The sequence below is a fragment of the Liolophura sinensis genome, chromosome 1 (assembly GCF_032854445.1).
Source record: "Liolophura sinensis isolate JHLJ2023 chromosome 1, CUHK_Ljap_v2, whole genome shotgun sequence".
NCBI lineage: Eukaryota > Metazoa > Mollusca > Polyplacophora > Chitonida > Chitonidae > Liolophura > Liolophura sinensis.
The window spans coordinates 81,708,803-81,726,355 of record NC_088295.1 but is presented as its reverse complement, the minus strand read 5'-3'; the positions used below and the strand labels follow the sequence as shown (position 1 = coordinate 81,726,355).

Here is a 17,553-nt window from a genome sequence, read left to right as displayed (position 1 = left end):
TTCAAAGTATCAAAGTATGCAGTATTATTTGCATACTGGACAATGAGCGTATAGAGTAATTTGTTTTACAGTGGCTGCTCCAACAAGCGGTTAGAACAAACTCCACGCAGTAACACAGCCTACACTACTTTGTCTGCAAATAGAGTACATGGCTTTTTTCTTAATATCCATCTCCGTGGGAAGGTCTTCCAGCAACCTGCGGGCAGTTGTGGGTTTCCTCCGGGTTATGCCTGGTTTCCTCCCACCATAATGCTGGCCGCCGTCGTATAAGTGAAATATTCTTGAGTATGACGTAAAACACCAATCAAATAAATAAATAAATAATATCCATCTCTAAATCCATACCGCCGTGAGATCATATACTACAAGAGATAAAATAAAATTCATTTATTAAGATTATATCATTCTAAAACGTGTGAACATTTTCAAATATGGCAGTGTCAGTATTAATAACTGGTGTCACAGTTCAGTCGATAGTTGTTTAAGTAACTGGTGCTGCCCTCCGTCAAAACATGTTGAACTCCGCCCAGTATCCAGCATGCAACTGTTTTTGTAATAATTATGACGTCACCCGAGGCAGTGGGTTCTTGCCGTTGAAAACGAGGTTATGGACTTTAAAATTATGGATTAGAAAAATTTTTTATAACTTCATTTTCTTTTCAGATTTCCAACAATTCATGTGTCGAGCGTCTGCTATTACATGTCACTGACTACAGGCAATTTTGGTAGCGAGTATGACAGATAATACAGAGAGCTGGTTATAGGCGACTCGTTAAAAAAAAAAATAGACTATAGTAGTTCTATACCAGACTAGCGCTCGTTTCAGTACTATTTCAGTAATAATGTATAGCCCATTTCTTTTAGAGAGTCGCCTATATTCACCTCTCTCTAAAATCGGTCATACTCGCCACCAAAATTGCCTTCAGTCAGTGTCACGTAACAGCCCAAGCTCTATACACATTGATACGTTGGACGCCCATATTATTACAAACAATTTGCAGTTAGATTCCTTTTTCTAATTCATAATGTTAAACTTCATAAGCTTAGTTTCGACATCAAGACCTCTTTGTTTCGGTTGACGTAATAATTATTCAAAAGCAAGTTGCATGCTGGACAATGGGCGTGGAGAGTGATTTGTTGTATAATGGTTGCACTAACAAGTGGTTGGAACAAACTCCATGCAATAACCAAGCCTATACCACTGCCTCTAGATTGTGAATAACTAGATCGCTTTAATTTCCTAATATCCACCTCTAGAGCCATACATCCGTGAGATCATATGCAACAGGAGAAAAAATAAAATTCACTTAATAAGATTATATTCCACTAAAACGTGTAAACAATTTCAAACACGGCAGTGTCAGCAACATGGTTTACAGTAAAGTCAACAGCAGTTCAGGTAATTGGTGTTACCCTCCTTCAAAACACGTTGAGCTCCGCTCAGTATCCAACATGCCACTGGTTTTTGAATAATTTTGACGTCAACCGGGGCAACTGGTTCTTGCCGTCGAAACAAAGCATATGGACTTTAACATTATGAATTAGAAAAAGTATTCTAACTGCAATTCTTTGTAATAATATGGAAGTCCAACGTATCAATGTCTAGAGATTGGGCTATTATGTAATACTGATTAAAGGCAATTTTGGTAGCGAGTGTGACTGACTTTCCGGGGAGAAGAATACAGGGGACTCTCAAAAAGAAATAGACTATAGAACAATTTCATCCCTTAACTCGCTACCGACCGGAACATCTGGGAGCAAGACAAATGCCTCAGTTTGGCGCTTACTTTAAAGCAAAACATTTCAGTTCATGACTAAGGTCATAGCCGAGTACTTGGTTAAGACAGATGTCTTTCAATCGCTACATACACGAGGTACATGTATTTGTTCACTCCCACTCAGGCAACGATCCATCTATTCGCCGTCTCTTCTTTTGTTCACTAAGTGGTTGACCGCGCTTGTGTGGTCTCACGTGATCTTTTAGGTGATCATTTCCTTTCCATCAATGAGACATACCCATTTCCTTTCCATCAATGAGACATACCCATTTAAATACGTCACAACTGCTATTGTCAGTTACTGTCAGCTACTTGCTTAAAAAGAAAAGGCGGTTTACTACCCGCATTATCGGTTCCTCCATCCAGTAAAATGACCGCCGCAACCTTGTACAAGTGGACATCAATTTCTGAGAGGCGTTAAATCTACTTAAGATCTAAATAACGTCTATATAAGTTCTTTGTTACTGAACAACTGTCAAGATACCGATACATCTAAATGTACATACAGATCTATAACCAGGTGACCAAGTTTTTGTTTTGCTCTGAATTCTTCTACAGTGAAACTTGGTTCCTTTACGATGCAGATTAGGCCTGTGAGAATATAATATTTTCACTTCAAAAAAAAAGATGAGCTTACAGCTTCTCACGTAAATCAAACAAACACATGTTACAACAATGGTTACATTTTCTTCAAGGTATTTTACACAGGTGTCTGCAATGTGCATTTCATCACAATGCACAATTACTTCACACTTGCAGAAAAAACCATCAGATGCAAACATGTAAATTTTGCATTCAAAAAATTAAAATGGTTAGATTGACAAAATTAAAAGCTGCGATAAATTGACAGTGAATTCTGACAAACTAATAAAGCTCTGCTTAAATTATTTCTGTTTGTATATACACTACCGTAGGTATACGGGATACACGTGGTAGACATTTAATATAACTATTAAATCAAACACTCACATATACTTTGCCAATATTAATATTGCAGAAATTTATATCTCAGATCGCAAATATCATTCATTTGTAGGCCAACACATTCCATCAAGTTCTCAGACCAAATATCTATCACACGTATAACTTACATGTACCTACTGTGTCCAACCTAAGAGTCTGAACATGACTACATATACAAGTAAGGTGCTCATTTTGACTCATTCTGAAAGTTTAATTCATCTCAGATAGATGATTGTTGGGAAGGTTGGGCGATTTCAGCACCACAAACGATATTTTATGACCATTACCTGCCTCCAAAGACTCATTTTTTCTTGTGAACATTTAGGGCACTCAGTATGAACTTGTCTCAAAGCATGATTTTTTCTGATTATGTTTTCAACAATATCCTCTTTGACTCTAAAGTTGATGCATAGTTTTACCCTGAGCAACAATATGTGTGTAGTTTAATATGCCATACAAAGAAGGATAATTTCAGGTGGCTTACGTCAGCTGTGTTTGGTACTTGTTAAATTGATTAACAATGAAAAAAAGAACAAAAAAAAAAAAAAACACAGCACAATCATTAAAGGAAAAACATGTAAATAAACACGAAAGGTCCTTTTCCATGGACCAGGTATAAGTTCCATTCCAGGTACACTGTTTGATTCATTGGGTTCAACAGTGTTTCCTCACTGGAATGCCATGCTGAGGTCATTTCCAGAGCCTATTGCCACACCCACTCACTGTATATTGACACCAAGCGCACCAGGCCTATCCATTTATGCTGCCACACGTTTTGTATTGAAACTTGGCTAGATATTGATTCAGAGCTATGACTGTTTTGTTCCAGCAAAAACCAGATGTTACCCTACAACTTCAGTCAGCTAGACAGTGGTCAATAGAACTATGTAACCATATGTATCAGACACCTAGTTACAATCTCACTGAGCTCAGACCTAAAAGCCACTTCCAGGTCTGACATACCCCTTATCGTATCTGAAGTTATGTTGACATGTGGCCTGTTTGCAGATGCATGTTTCCCAGGTGAGGTGAAATCTTAGAAGCAATGATACAACTTCATTTCCCAACATACATGTACATCCATATAGTAACAATGAATTGAGTCAAGCATATAACAAATGATCTGGGGGTTCATTTTATTTCAGATTTATAGTCTACAGTGATACATCATTACATTTCTCCCTACGGTGATTCAATCTCAGTGTAGTCTTTTCTTCATTTGCAATGACAGGCTGCCAGCCAACTTGTGAATTATGTAGTTCTCATATGTTTCAAGAGAATGATGGCCGACTGACTTAGACCCAAGTTGCCACTGCCCAGGAGAAAAAAACTCACCTTAAAACTGAAACAAAAGTTACTTTTATTATTCATCTGTTTCATTGAAACACACATAAACATGAAATATACTCGCGCAAACGTTCATGTTACCTAGCTTTAGTTCTTCAACCTGGGACAAACACATTTGGATTACCTCTCTTTACAAGTCCTTTCCATGATATAGCTAAAATATTGCTGATGTGAAGTTAAGCCATAATCATTCATTCTTTAAACATCAATGTGCATAAAACACAGTACAATGTAAAATATAAAACTTTATAAATATAGGTAAAACATTTCATATATTAATAAACTTCAACTACACTTGATAATACTTTCAACATGAAAATATGATACTATGACATCATGGATTATAGATTTATCAAGATATACATAATTCACAACAAGTCAAGATGCAAAGGGTACACCTTCCGTCAGTCCTCCAGTGTTTGAGTCCTTTCTTCAATTAGAATCTTGTATACATAGCCTTTCTTTTACTTCAATTTCTATTTTTTGATTTACACTTTTTTGCTCAAATAATGCTAGATCTTCATCACTATCTCAAGACAGTCTGCAATCAAAACAAACTTTTCTTGGACACGAGATAAAAGCATAGTATTGCATAAACATATCAGCTCATCAAATGACGCAAAAACAGCGCTGTTAAGTGACTAACACATACCTGATTAAGTTTTGAGGGCAAAACTGCACCACTTAGCAGGACTTAACAGCAGAGAGTTATCATACACATAATCTAGATTTGCCCTAACCAGGTCATCCAAACATATCACAATATCAAGCTAAATAGCCCCTGTAAAACCCTGCAATGTGCCACCTTCAAGGCTGTGTCCATTATTATATCCAGCTTCAAAATGACTTCAATCTTTTCTAGGTATGAGTCCAGTCCAGGTTTGAACTGATACGTGAAACACTTGGTATTTATTTCTTAATACAGAGAATATGACGTGGCCTAACATACAAAAGTACAAACAAAGCTTCTCAGCTTTCTTCTTGGGGCGTAAAATCGGCTTTGAACTACAGTTTTTCTAAGGCCCCAGCAGTCAGTCTGGAAATTGTGTAGCATGCTGTGATGTCAACAGTTATATCTGTCAAAACAGCTCTGTTGGTGGGAGAGACCGAATTGGTTCTGCTTTCCCAGTATGTTCATTGATGATGTCATTTTCATATATTTCCCCATCACTGACAGAAGAGTTTTTAAGAAATATAAAGTATACCTCATAAATAAAAATTTGTTCTCTTTTCTTGGGGGCATATATTTCTTACCATACTCGTTGCTTTACAGCACCCTTTGACGTATCCTTTAAACCAACTATTTGACTCTCAGCTGTCTATCAGGGTTACAGTGGGTTACACATATGTTTCCATCTGTATGAGCAGTTAAGGTTTCTCTTCATGACTAAGAGCAGGTGTGGAGGATAGGGGAAGAGTTGATGGGAATTTTATCCTCAGTGGCCTTCATGGACATGACGCTGGATTAACATCTTCAGGCTGCGGTTAGGAGTCAGCATGTAGCTAGCCAACACAGCATTTGTCATGGGACTTCTGCTCTTACCACTCTTCACCCAGGACTCAATGGCAGACTTTTCGTAGGTGTAGCCATCTAAAACACACAACGGAATTTCAACTACCATTACATACCAGATAAATGACAAATGAAAGCAGCAGACAAACATTATGTACAACATCATGTGAAAAGATTTATTCATTTATTTGTATTTTACACCATACTCAAGAATATTTGAATTCTACAATGTTGCCAGCATTGTGGTGAGAGTAAAGTGCAAAGGAAACGCACACTCAACCATCCACTAATTGCTGACAGGCTATCCCACCTATGACCGGAGATGAGCTTGACTTAATCTCACAGCAACTGCACATGTGAAAAGAGGAAAATCATTCAAACTCAAGTGAAAACATAAAGACACAATGTGTGGCTTGTGAGTTTTAAATGTTATTCCTTGAAAAGTATTTATTAGATTAGAGCCCAAAACTGTATTACTGCCACACTGTACATGTATTGATTAAATCCTCTATATGAGTGAGTGAGTGAGTGCTTGGGGTTTAATGTCGTACTCAACAATTTTTCAGTCATATGACGACAAAGGAATCCTCAGGGTGTATGTAATGTGCCTCCTTGTTGCAGGACGGATTTCCACCGCTCTTTTATCTCATGCTGCTTCACTGAGATGACTTACCGAAGGCAAGTAAGCCGCATCACCCGAGCCATTAAACTGATACGGCTCAACTAGACATTACACTATCGCCTTCATGCTGAACACCAAGCGAGGAAGTTACAACTTCCTCTTTTAAAGTCTTGGGTGTGACCCGACCCAGGATTGATCCCGGATTTACCGCTCCCGACCAATTGTGCTATCCAGGCCGGTCACCTCCTCTATTTGAAGATATCATTTAAATCTATGTACATGTATTATTACTTACATGTTTACTCAGTAATTGGATACAGAAATATATGGTGTCAGTAATCTTCATATACGAAGGTTACTGACACCATATATTTCTGTATCCTTTCACTGAGTATCATGCAATGAATTTATCCTGCAAAGACCCATCAATTCAGTGCAGAAGACGGATGTTTAGGTGAATTGCTTAGGCCATGTGACTATTGTATTCACAACCCGACAAAAGGGAGATAACCTACTCAGCAGATACATTTGACATTGTCTGCAGGATTCGAGAATATACCTGTACGTCACGTGACTGTTGTTGTCAAATGAAAGCAGAGTGTTTTGTCTGATGCGTGATAAATATATGTACAAAAGTGGTGGGGTGCTTTCAACACCGAGGGGCTGAGTGTAAGTTTCTCGGCACAAAAGGGATGTGATTAGTGTCCTCAAGACACTTGGGACTAGATCCCTGTTCTTCAATTACTGAACATTCTCCCTCCCCTGCCACCCCCCCCCCCCCCAAATTCTATCACCCCAGATATAGGCACTTCCATGCTCATCTCTCAAATCAAGCAGAATCATGAAGTACAATGCACAGTCCATTATGTACTACAGTAGCTCACCTGCAGCTATCACTGGGTCCCTCATGATCTCGCGTGTGATTGGACAAAGGTACTCATCAGGGGCAGATAAATCTGTAACACAAGGGCAAGGATGCATGTTATCAGAAATGGTTAAGTCAAACGGGGATTACATGAGTATACAGTGACTAAAACCCAGATTTAGGGTCAACACTATCCTAGTAGGGTATGTCTTAAAATCATTCGGAAAATTATTATTTCCAGTCAGCTCATAAAATTGCAATATCTCGTAAAGCAAAACCAATCTTTGCAGCTTTAATAAAGAACATTTGAAGCAACTTTTGACGTATTGTGCTGTTAGGTGAGTCGTGGTTTTCACCTAACTGCCAATAAACTTCAGAAATGGTTCTATTTTTCTCCAAAATTCAACATGTGAGCTTTATGTTAGACTACATGAAACTTGTCACTGCAGTTTTCCATGGGAAAGACTATCAACTTGCAACAAAGTATTCTATCTGTTTTTGTTCTTCAGCACCAACTCTGCAACAATGCATTGTTTCTGTCATTTGTTCTATGTTATCAGTAGATGATCAAAGCTGGCAAATCTCTATGCTAGTCTTCCTTCTAGGCCCATTGCCAATGATACCTGGCAGTCTAGGGTTCAAATCCAATACAATGCTTTCTATATTCTTTGCACTTTTTTCTTCTTATTTTTATCATTCAGCATACAATTTTGGCAAAGCATGCAGAGCCAATCCCTGGCATTGTGTGTACACCAGGTACGACAACATAGTTAACTCTTTCTCTAAGGGGAAAGATGTGAAACTACAAACTATCATCTTCACGAATTAAGTAAAATTATATACATATATTATGCATTAATCTTCAATTCATATTAAGTTGACTCATTTTTGCTAAATATCTTGTAATGATAATATATTTTCACACTACAAGGACCAGGAGTTCAGGTGAACACAACATACGCCCCTACAAATGCATTTATTTGAAATGTATAAAAGAATATCAGCAGCATTGTGGTGAGTATAACCACTGAGGGAAATCTTCATGGGTGCTGATGATAGGTATGTAATCACTATGACAACCTGTAAATGATTAAATATGTCCACCAAAAATGAAAATTCTAGCCAAAAACAGTTGGAGATATAGCCCGAACATGAAATCATATCTATTTACATAGTATATATATATAAGGTAAATGGCTATCTGGTTACCATGACAACCATGTAAATGGACAAATGTGAGTTGGACAGATGGTCAGAACTCGCCATACGCTAATTCTAATGGCGGGGTGTATACAAATTCAGATAATATAAATTGACAGGTAAATGAAGAAATGCTGTCATTCAAGTAGAGTATGTGTAATGTTGGCAGTACCTGAATCCTTCCTCTGCCTCACAGGACAGCTGTGAATCTGTTTGACTGCTCGCAATATCTTGTTACGATGTCCAAGAGCAACTATCAGATAAAAAAATATAATATTTATACATTCATTTTTTGACACCATTTCTCATTAAATGATAAATTGTGATTTTAACACTAACAGAATATGGATCAAATCATGAAAATAATTAAAAGATACAAAAATTGGGAACAAGTTTAGTATATTTGGTGTCCCTAGGAAAATTTGATGTTAATTATTGTCAGAAAAGAAACTGTTCATGTAAACGATTTCCACAAGGATTAATATCTACTTCAGTTACCTCCCCTTAAGTACCTTGTAACATACTTAGAGCACGCAAAATACTTAGGAATGACATACTGCTGCAAGACCCCAGGTAAGACATGTGCAATGTATATTTTATCTTTCAGAGTATGTTTTGATAAAATATACATTATCCAATACAGAAATTTCTTGCCCTTTTTTCATCAGCTTATTTTCATGATATCAGTGCATTAACCTATGAACATTTAAAAAAATGTACCTTTGATAAAAGCCTAATAGGGGTCAACCCGACTCAATGAAGCTCAATCTTCAAGACCTGCTAAATATGATGCAAATATTTGGTTCAAAGCTGCCCTTCGTTTGGAAAATGTTGGGGAATTACAGCATGTTTAAGTCAGCAATGTGGACAGGCTATTTCTTCAGCTCCACAACCACTACAGTTTAACCAAGGTGATCAGGGCAAGGGTTCCAGCAAAAAGCAAAATATTTAGAATGTATATTTACAAACAAAACTCCAACTCACCTATTCCCAGGGGTTTCTCCAGTGTACTGTGAGTCAAGGTAAGTAACTCTGTACCATCAATGGCATTGGATGACATTGTTTCCTTGTACTGGGGGAGTCCAATGTGCTCCAGCCAGACACCCACCTCCTCAACACTCCACCTCTCCATGGGTGTCTTCTCAAACACCACCTCCTCACTCAGGTCAACAAGGTTACCATCAGTAGCAGCATCTGCAACAACACAACACAATCCACCTCTTCATTTTTCGCAAGTTATGCGAAAGTTCCACAATCACAAAGCTGTCTTAGGTTAGGGTCAACCTTAAGCTTAACTTCCTAACAGTTAATTGCAGAAATATTGTGATTTTGTCTAGAGACTTTCATGATAAAAATTAAAACTAGCAATCAAATTTAAATCTGTCCAAGAATAATAATACATGTTAAGACTACATCTAACTTAAGTCTAAGTCTTTGTGATCCTCAGACCTGAACACAGAAGTGGGACACATTAACACAATGTTACAGCGATCAGACCAACTACCTCATACATAAAACCCATATCATGCATTATATTTGATGTTTTGCAACAGAAGACTCATGATGTGGAAGTCCTAATTCACCTGCAATGTCATTTGTTGCAAGAGGAAAATATGCCAGTGCCTCAATGCTTTCACAAATAATGGAGGAGGGGAGATAACTCATGGAATATGTATGTTTTGCGAGAATGTAAAAGCGCATTCTTTTGAAAATTGAGATGTGATTCTCATAAACATGGAAAAATTCAACTATGAGCTAACAAACAAACCAAACAAAGCAATAGGTAGCTTTGATGTCGGGTACAAGAAAATGTCAAATATAGAAGTAAAACCTCTGTAGGTATTTTTCTCGGCTGACCTGGAGAATGTAGAATCAGGCAATATTATTTTCAAAATTATTAGTTTGAAACACCTGAAGTCTTCTGTATGGTCTCATGAGACAACAGAGTGTTCTCCCTTAGTGGTGTGATGTACCATAATTCCTCAACCTTTTTCCATGTTTACAAGGTAAGTTTTTATACCCCCTCCAGAAGAGTCAAGTTGTTCTCCTTCATTTGACCTCATGACAGATTAATACAACAGACACAATGGACAGGCACAGGTTTCCAAAAATTGTCATCCAACCAGAAAGTGCCTTATTTGCATTCTGTATGTGATTATCAAACTACTGTTATGGAAAGCCTCCTCTGTCCAATATGATGAGTTTTACACCTGGATCTGTGAGAAGGTATGTAGCTTACCTGACAGGTCAGTTTCTGTGGTCACTCTCCACACCATCACTGTCCTGTCATTAGAACCTGATGCCAAAAGTTTCCCATCCTGGGAGAAGGCACAACACGTGACATACCTGTATGAATCAGTGTGTACAACAGGTGACATAGCAGTATAAACATACAGGTGACACACATGTAAGAGCACATGTATGGATCAGAATGTACAACAGGTTACATAACTGTATGAATCTACAGGCAGCATACACATAAGAGTACCTGTAAATCAAAATGACATACCTGTATGAATCTACAGATAACATACCTGTATGAATCAGAATGTACAAGAGGTGACACACCTGTATGAATCTACAGGTAGCATACATGTAAGAATCAGAATGTACAAAAGGTGACATACCTGTATGAATCTACAGGTAACATAGTTGTATGAATCAGAATGTACAAGAGGTGACATACCTGTATGAATCTACAGGTAGCATGTATGTAAGAATCAGAATGTACAAGAGGTGACATACCTGTATCAGCAGACACATAATACAGGTAAGCATTTAATTTTTGTTGTAAAGGAAAATGTACAACATATCAACTTGTAATAGGTTTGTAAATTCCAGTACATTGCCATAACAGCTAACACTGGGTATATCTGGGCTTTCAAAGAATGACAAAAAATTCAGAGAAACATATTAGTACATCCAATTTAAGAATTTCTTCACATGTAGACATATGCATACACTGAAACAATCACAGACCTGGAATGAGCTTCCATCACCTGAAGACATTCTCCTTTTGCCTGTAAGATGAAAAAACATCAGCCTTTTAGTATGTTTCATGTACATAAACCAGTCAAAATTCTACAAACACTTTGTTTTCATAACAAATTTATTTACACACTTATTTCATTGTTGTCTAACACTATATTCAACACAACAAATTCTAATACTATCTGCTGAATTTCTTTCAAGGTTTAATATTACACCAAAGGAATTAGTAGTTGTACACATAAGGATAAATACATGAATAGGTGAATATTCACATTCTGAGTATGCAGCGTTTTCCAAAAGCGCATGATAGCTACATATACTGAATCAATCCCATTCCTAATGGTGAATCCTGTCTAACTGATCAACAGCAAGTGGAGATTTCACTGGATACTTACCGCATCCCAGAGTCTCACAGTCTTGTCACCTGACCTAAAACAGCAAGACCACATCACTTCAATGTAAATAAGTGTACTGTGTTTGATGTTTAACACTCATCAATCAGTATATGTCACAGATGAGATCTCCATTGTTTTGAGAGATGTCACATAACGCTTACAAATGTACATTATACAATGTACATTATACAGAAAGTGTACATTATACAGACAGTACTGAAGGATGGGATATCAGGAATTGTCTTGAGAAAAATGAATATCACTCAAGTGTCGAGAGCTGACAATTCCATCACCGGCATGCACCATATGTTTTATTATACCAAAAAAATAAAGAAGGGTAATTGCTCACTTGTATGTGGATAGCAAAGATAGCCCTTGTCTGGTTGTTTACATCAAAAACAAGCGCACTCCAGGGATGCATACAAAGGGAGGTCACTTCAGTAGAATAAATGCACATGATCGCTGGCTATTGCCCCATTAACGGGGAATATCACATTGTAAGCATCACACTGTTTTACTTGAGGGCATGATCACTGTATATCATGTTTTGCGGAATATCATGTGACCGTGTATTGACCAGTGGATACCATGAATCACTATGAGGTATAATAATGTCAAATAGTGTTTTTATACATAAACGACACATGACCGTGTATTGACCAGTGGATCACTATGAGGTATAATAATGTCCAATAGTGTTTTTATACATAAACTACACGTGACCGTGTGTTGACCAGTGGATACCATGAATCACTATGAGGTACAATAATGTCAAATAGTGATTTTATACATAAACGACACGTGACCGTGTATTGACCAGTGGATACCATGAATCACTATGAGGTACAATAATGTCAAATAGTGATTTTATACATAAACGACACGTGACCGTGTACTGACCAGTGGATACCATGAATCACTATGAGGTACAATAATGTCAAATAGTGATTTTATACATAAACGACACGTGACCGTGTATTGACCAGTGGATACCATGAATCACTATGAGGTACAATAATGTCAAATAGTGTTTTTATACATAAACTACACATGTATAAACTACACATACTACATAGTGTACATGAACTATGACATCAGTAATACATGCAAATTATAATGCAGACAGATTACATATTTGAAACACCAACACATATTAAGTTCAACAATGTTCATCCATGTCCGCTGTCAATTATTTCTAAATGTACAGATCTGACTTTTAAAATAATCACAGATAAAGCATAAGCCTATTCGGAGTGCGGAAAGTAAAACTAATTAAATCAGAAAATGATTTGTGGAAATTTCTGTATATGCTTGGGCCAAAATTCAGCATGTCAAATCTAATCTCAGAACTTGATATTTTTTTTTTGCAGTTTTGTTTCTGTCCAACAATGATCTATACTCTAAGGGACAAATTATTTATTTATTCATTTGCTTGCTGTTTTATGTCATACTGTAGAATATTTCCCTTATTATTGTGGGAGGAAACCGGGCATAGCCCGAGGGAAACCCAGGACCATCTGCAGGTTTCCGGCAGACCGCAGAGACAAATGAGTACAGGCTGAAAATCTTTTGCACACGGTGGACACAGATAAACAACATAAAATATTTCAACCTGCTGCATATTGTAAATTTGATATTATCATAGGTTCTGTACATCGTTGCTGAATCTCTTTATCTTCACAGCTATAACACAGTGTTAAGAGCCTTACCCAGAAGCCAGCAGAGCTCCTTGTCTGCCAAATGCAATACACATGATTGGTCCAGTATGTCCCAGTAGAGTATCTCGTAATGTCAGCCTCATATCTGGTAAAATCAAGAGCATAATGGACATTGTGTGTTTGGTTAAGGATTGTGTAATTTTCTCATGAGCATTAATTAACTGCTTCCCGCTTAACATGGAATGGCTGTGTTTCACCTAAAGTTTGGCATGTAAAAATCCACTTTCAAAATCACATAAAGGTAATTAAAATGATACTCTTAATGTTAACATTTAAATTTTTCTGATAAGAAATTAATCCAACCTCACAAGAAACTCTCAACAGGCTGTATAAGGTGGATGAATAAATGGAAACCAAGCAAAATGTATCACTTGAAAAAAGTTAAACTTTAGGTGAAATACAGTGTTTTCCATTTTATGTCGTAAATTTTTATTTGAGTTAAATATTCATAAACACATTTACTACACTAGTATGACATTGAAGCATACTGTAAACAAGTGTGTTAATCCAAATTTTGCTAACATTTGATACTTGCACAAACTCTTCAAAATCTTGTGAATTCAGCTTAAATACAATGTTCGTTTTACATAAGCTTATCATAAGATCTTTCCACTTAAAATTTATGATTTATAAAATTTTTTTATCGTAGTTTCAATTTTCTTGGCCAGGCTTCCATGAATGAATGGAAACCAAGCAAAATGTATCACTTGAAAAAAGTTAAACTTTAGGTGAAATACAGTGTTTTCCATTTTATGTCGTAAATTTTTTTTATCGTAGTTTCAATTTTCTTGGCCAGGCTTTATACTTTTTATGATGCCACTCTGGAAAGCCTGTCTGAGATGTTCAAAACAGAGAGTTTCAACTTATTTTATTTATTTATTTGATTGGTGTTTTGCGCCGTACTCAAGAATATTTCACTCAAACGACGGCGAAAGAGTTTCAGCTTAAGATATGTGAGCTTAATTTGTGGACACAGTGTCTAACTAGTACTAAACACTATATACTTGGCAGTGTTGCACATACTTAGGGATCCCACATCTGCCACAAGCTCCCAGATCCTGATAGCATCATCTTGACCAGCAGTGACCAGAACATAGTGAGCCGTCTGAGTTGTTCCTGAGCCTGAAAGCAAGATTAAATACAACTGCTGGGTGTTCAATACCACACTCTACAATCTGTCACTGATCAGATGGTGGCCAAGCTTACGATGAGAAGGAAACAAGCACGGCATGGGAAAAACCACAGCCCATTACCAGGTACACGATAATTCAACAATGAATGCCGATTCATTGGTAAATAGCTTTAGTGACATCACAGCCACACAAAGGGAGATAACCTTGTCAACAAACACACACATACATAATGCATCAGCTGTAGGATACCGGTTTTTACGCATCCTCCACATGACCATTATTGTCCAATGAAAGCTGGAGAATTCTGTCTTATATGGGATAAATAGTAGAGTGCTGGAGTGCTCATTTTTTAACCAGCACTTACTGTTTGGTCCTTGAACGTAGGTTGGGGAAAATTCACAACACGTGACTCCTAGATCGTGAGCATCCAGCTCTAAGAGGAGACATTTGCCATGGCCATACTGACCATCCCAGATCCTTATGTCACCAGCTGGGCTTCCGGAGGCCAGGTAATTCCCATCAGGTGAGAAATCACAGGCCACAACGGACTCCTCATGACCTGTTAAAGTTCTGAAAGTAAGGGGATAACACGAAAATTATTAACTGGGCATCTGTCACAACCAGGTCCTTGTCGAATGTTGATTTTACCTTTGATGTATTTACAGGGAATTAAATGTTATTTAAAGGTGTGTTGCTGTTTAAATCCTGGCCAAGATCCAGACAGCATCTGGATACAATAAAGGTGTAAACTGAAAAATAGTTAAGAAACAATACACAGTAAAAATGTCACAATCATACTGCATTTTTTCTCATATGTCAGACATAAGCAAAACAGTTTACCATCAGAATTTTCAATTAAGGATGTTCAAGAAGCACTATTATATGACTGATATGGACATATGCATTCATGTGAAATGTGTTTGTAAATTATACTGATAGCATACTTGTACTTTAAAGTAATGCATTAGATACTGTTACCACTGGCTCAGATATAAACACACATTTACAACCTATAATACATGACAATGGCTGCTAATCAGTGGCTGCTAATCAGATGTTCTCACTTGGTTAGTTTTCCTGAGGATACCTCCCATAGACATAGGCTGTTGTCATCACTGCCAGACACCAGCATGGACGAGTTGGGAGAGAATTTACACACACGTATACTCGTGTTTGATGGGTGGCGCAACACTGCTGACTGTTCTCCAGTCTTCACATTCCATAGAATAATGCTGCCGTCCATGGAGCAAGACGCCAGAGTTGTACCAAACGGTGAGAACTGACACTTGTAGACGACGTATGTATGACCACACAAGGGAGATATGGGAAGCTCTGCGAAGTCCTCAGTGCTCCACAGCCGTACTGTCTTATCCCCTGAGCATGTGGCCAGCGCTGAGGTAGAGAAGCACAGCCCATTTACATCAGTGTTGTGGGACTGGACAGTGTGAAGGTGTTCTGCTAGAGGCATGTTGGACATGACTTCCTACACCACAAACACCTACACCCTCAAACAGCAGGTGGTGTGATAGCAACTTATACAAAGATAAAAGCTCTGCTTCTTTGTTCAGCTGATTATTAGGTAGTCAGCACACAGCCAAATGTGAGTTCTCGGCTGCAATACATTTTGCCTGTGGATGGAATAAAAAACAAAAAAAATGGTTGATTAACAACTGGTTGATTTACGTAGGTCCTACCATGAGATTAATGAACAATGACAGCAGGGGAACCATGAAATTCCCTGTTCAAGGCTGGATTTGAATCGACATCTCTTGTGCTAGTCCATATAGACACTGTACCAGTGTTATAATGAATGTCAAAAACTTAATGTACATTAACTACTCATGTGCCTGACCTACTGCATTTCAGTAGTTATAATTTCTGTGTCAAGGAGGAACTATAAATATACAGCCTAGTCTGAATTAACAGTAAAGTTTTAAAAGCTCCCAGCACCACAACATCAGCTACCACTTTGCAAGCACTGCAAAGTCCTAGTTACAGAATGGAGTAACTCTTATTGAGCAATGTAGGTGCGAGAGTAACAGAGAGAAAGAGTGCCAAATGTGTTGGATTGACAAAGAGGAACCTTTACCGTTGTTCACGTGCGCATTAAGTCTCCTTAAGTCGATGTCAGCTGCATGTTCCTACAACTTAAGCTAAGTTATAATACTTAGGTTGGCCTAACCAAATATAGTCCACGGCAATAACACAAATTGATAAAAAAAAAGGACAATTTCAGGGTCTATTGTCTTGTGACCATCATGTCCAGAACTTACAAACTGCTATGGCATAGGCTTGGAAAATGTGATTATTTTTCATGAACAGTCGGGACTGTCATGGACCCTTATGGTTTGGCGAGTCTCACAACAGGTTAGTTAATTATAGATCTCAAGGCCACACCCTTGATGCAGATTTACACAAGGGATGATTTCATGTGTGTCAGAACAACAGCAAATGTTCCTTACCATCAATCTGACAAATTTGGGACTGTTTCTCTCGGTAACACGCTAATGCTTGACAAGAGTCAAGCCCACTCCGCAACTAAGCAAAGATGCACACTGCCAGTATTATACATAAAAATATCTGAACGCATAGTTATGCCACAGATCATGCACTTAGGGGTAAAAAATACACAGATAAATGTCATCACCAATTAAGTCATGACATGCCTGTATAGCAGTTTATATTTCGGTCACGATATTTAAGCCATCATCAGGAATTCCCGATGTTACATCACAGCTTCAATATTCGTATCCAGTACTTGTACTTGGGTAAGATACGGAATAACAGGTTAAGTGGACCTAAAATTGTTACCGTGACTGCAGTTTCGACCCCAGACGAAATGACACGTGAAGCCAGAAAACGCCAGAGTGAAAAAAATCGACAGCCTAGTCAAGTTACTATTCTAAACTGCAAATTCGAAGAAACTAACACCTTACTTCATTATTTTCCTCCCGAAACCTCACCACAAATGTTTGGCCGCCATTTTGACCTATCAATATGACGTTCAGTCATGTGATACCATAACGCG

The 17,553-nt window shown here is 37.7% G+C and overlaps 1 protein-coding gene across 1 annotated transcript; it reads right to left on the bottom strand.

Moving 5' to 3' along the window:
• Positions 1-3,869: 3,869 nt before the first annotated feature.
• On the bottom strand, positions 3,870-17,501 carry LOC135476020 (WD repeat, SAM and U-box domain-containing protein 1-like). Its single transcript, XM_064755969.1, has 12 exons — positions 17,462-17,501; positions 15,590-16,153; positions 14,890-15,095; positions 14,416-14,514; positions 13,384-13,477; positions 11,675-11,708; positions 11,268-11,308; positions 10,528-10,634; positions 9,273-9,482; positions 8,461-8,541; positions 7,108-7,179; positions 3,870-5,679 (listed from the first exon to the last, which is right to left on the bottom strand). The coding sequence occupies exons 2-12, from the start codon at positions 16,000-16,002 to the stop codon at positions 5,525-5,527; spliced, it is 1,512 nt and encodes a 503-aa protein (XP_064612039.1). The 5' UTR covers positions 16,003-16,153; positions 17,462-17,501; the 3' UTR covers positions 3,870-5,524.
• Positions 17,502-17,553: the final 52 nt, after the last annotated feature.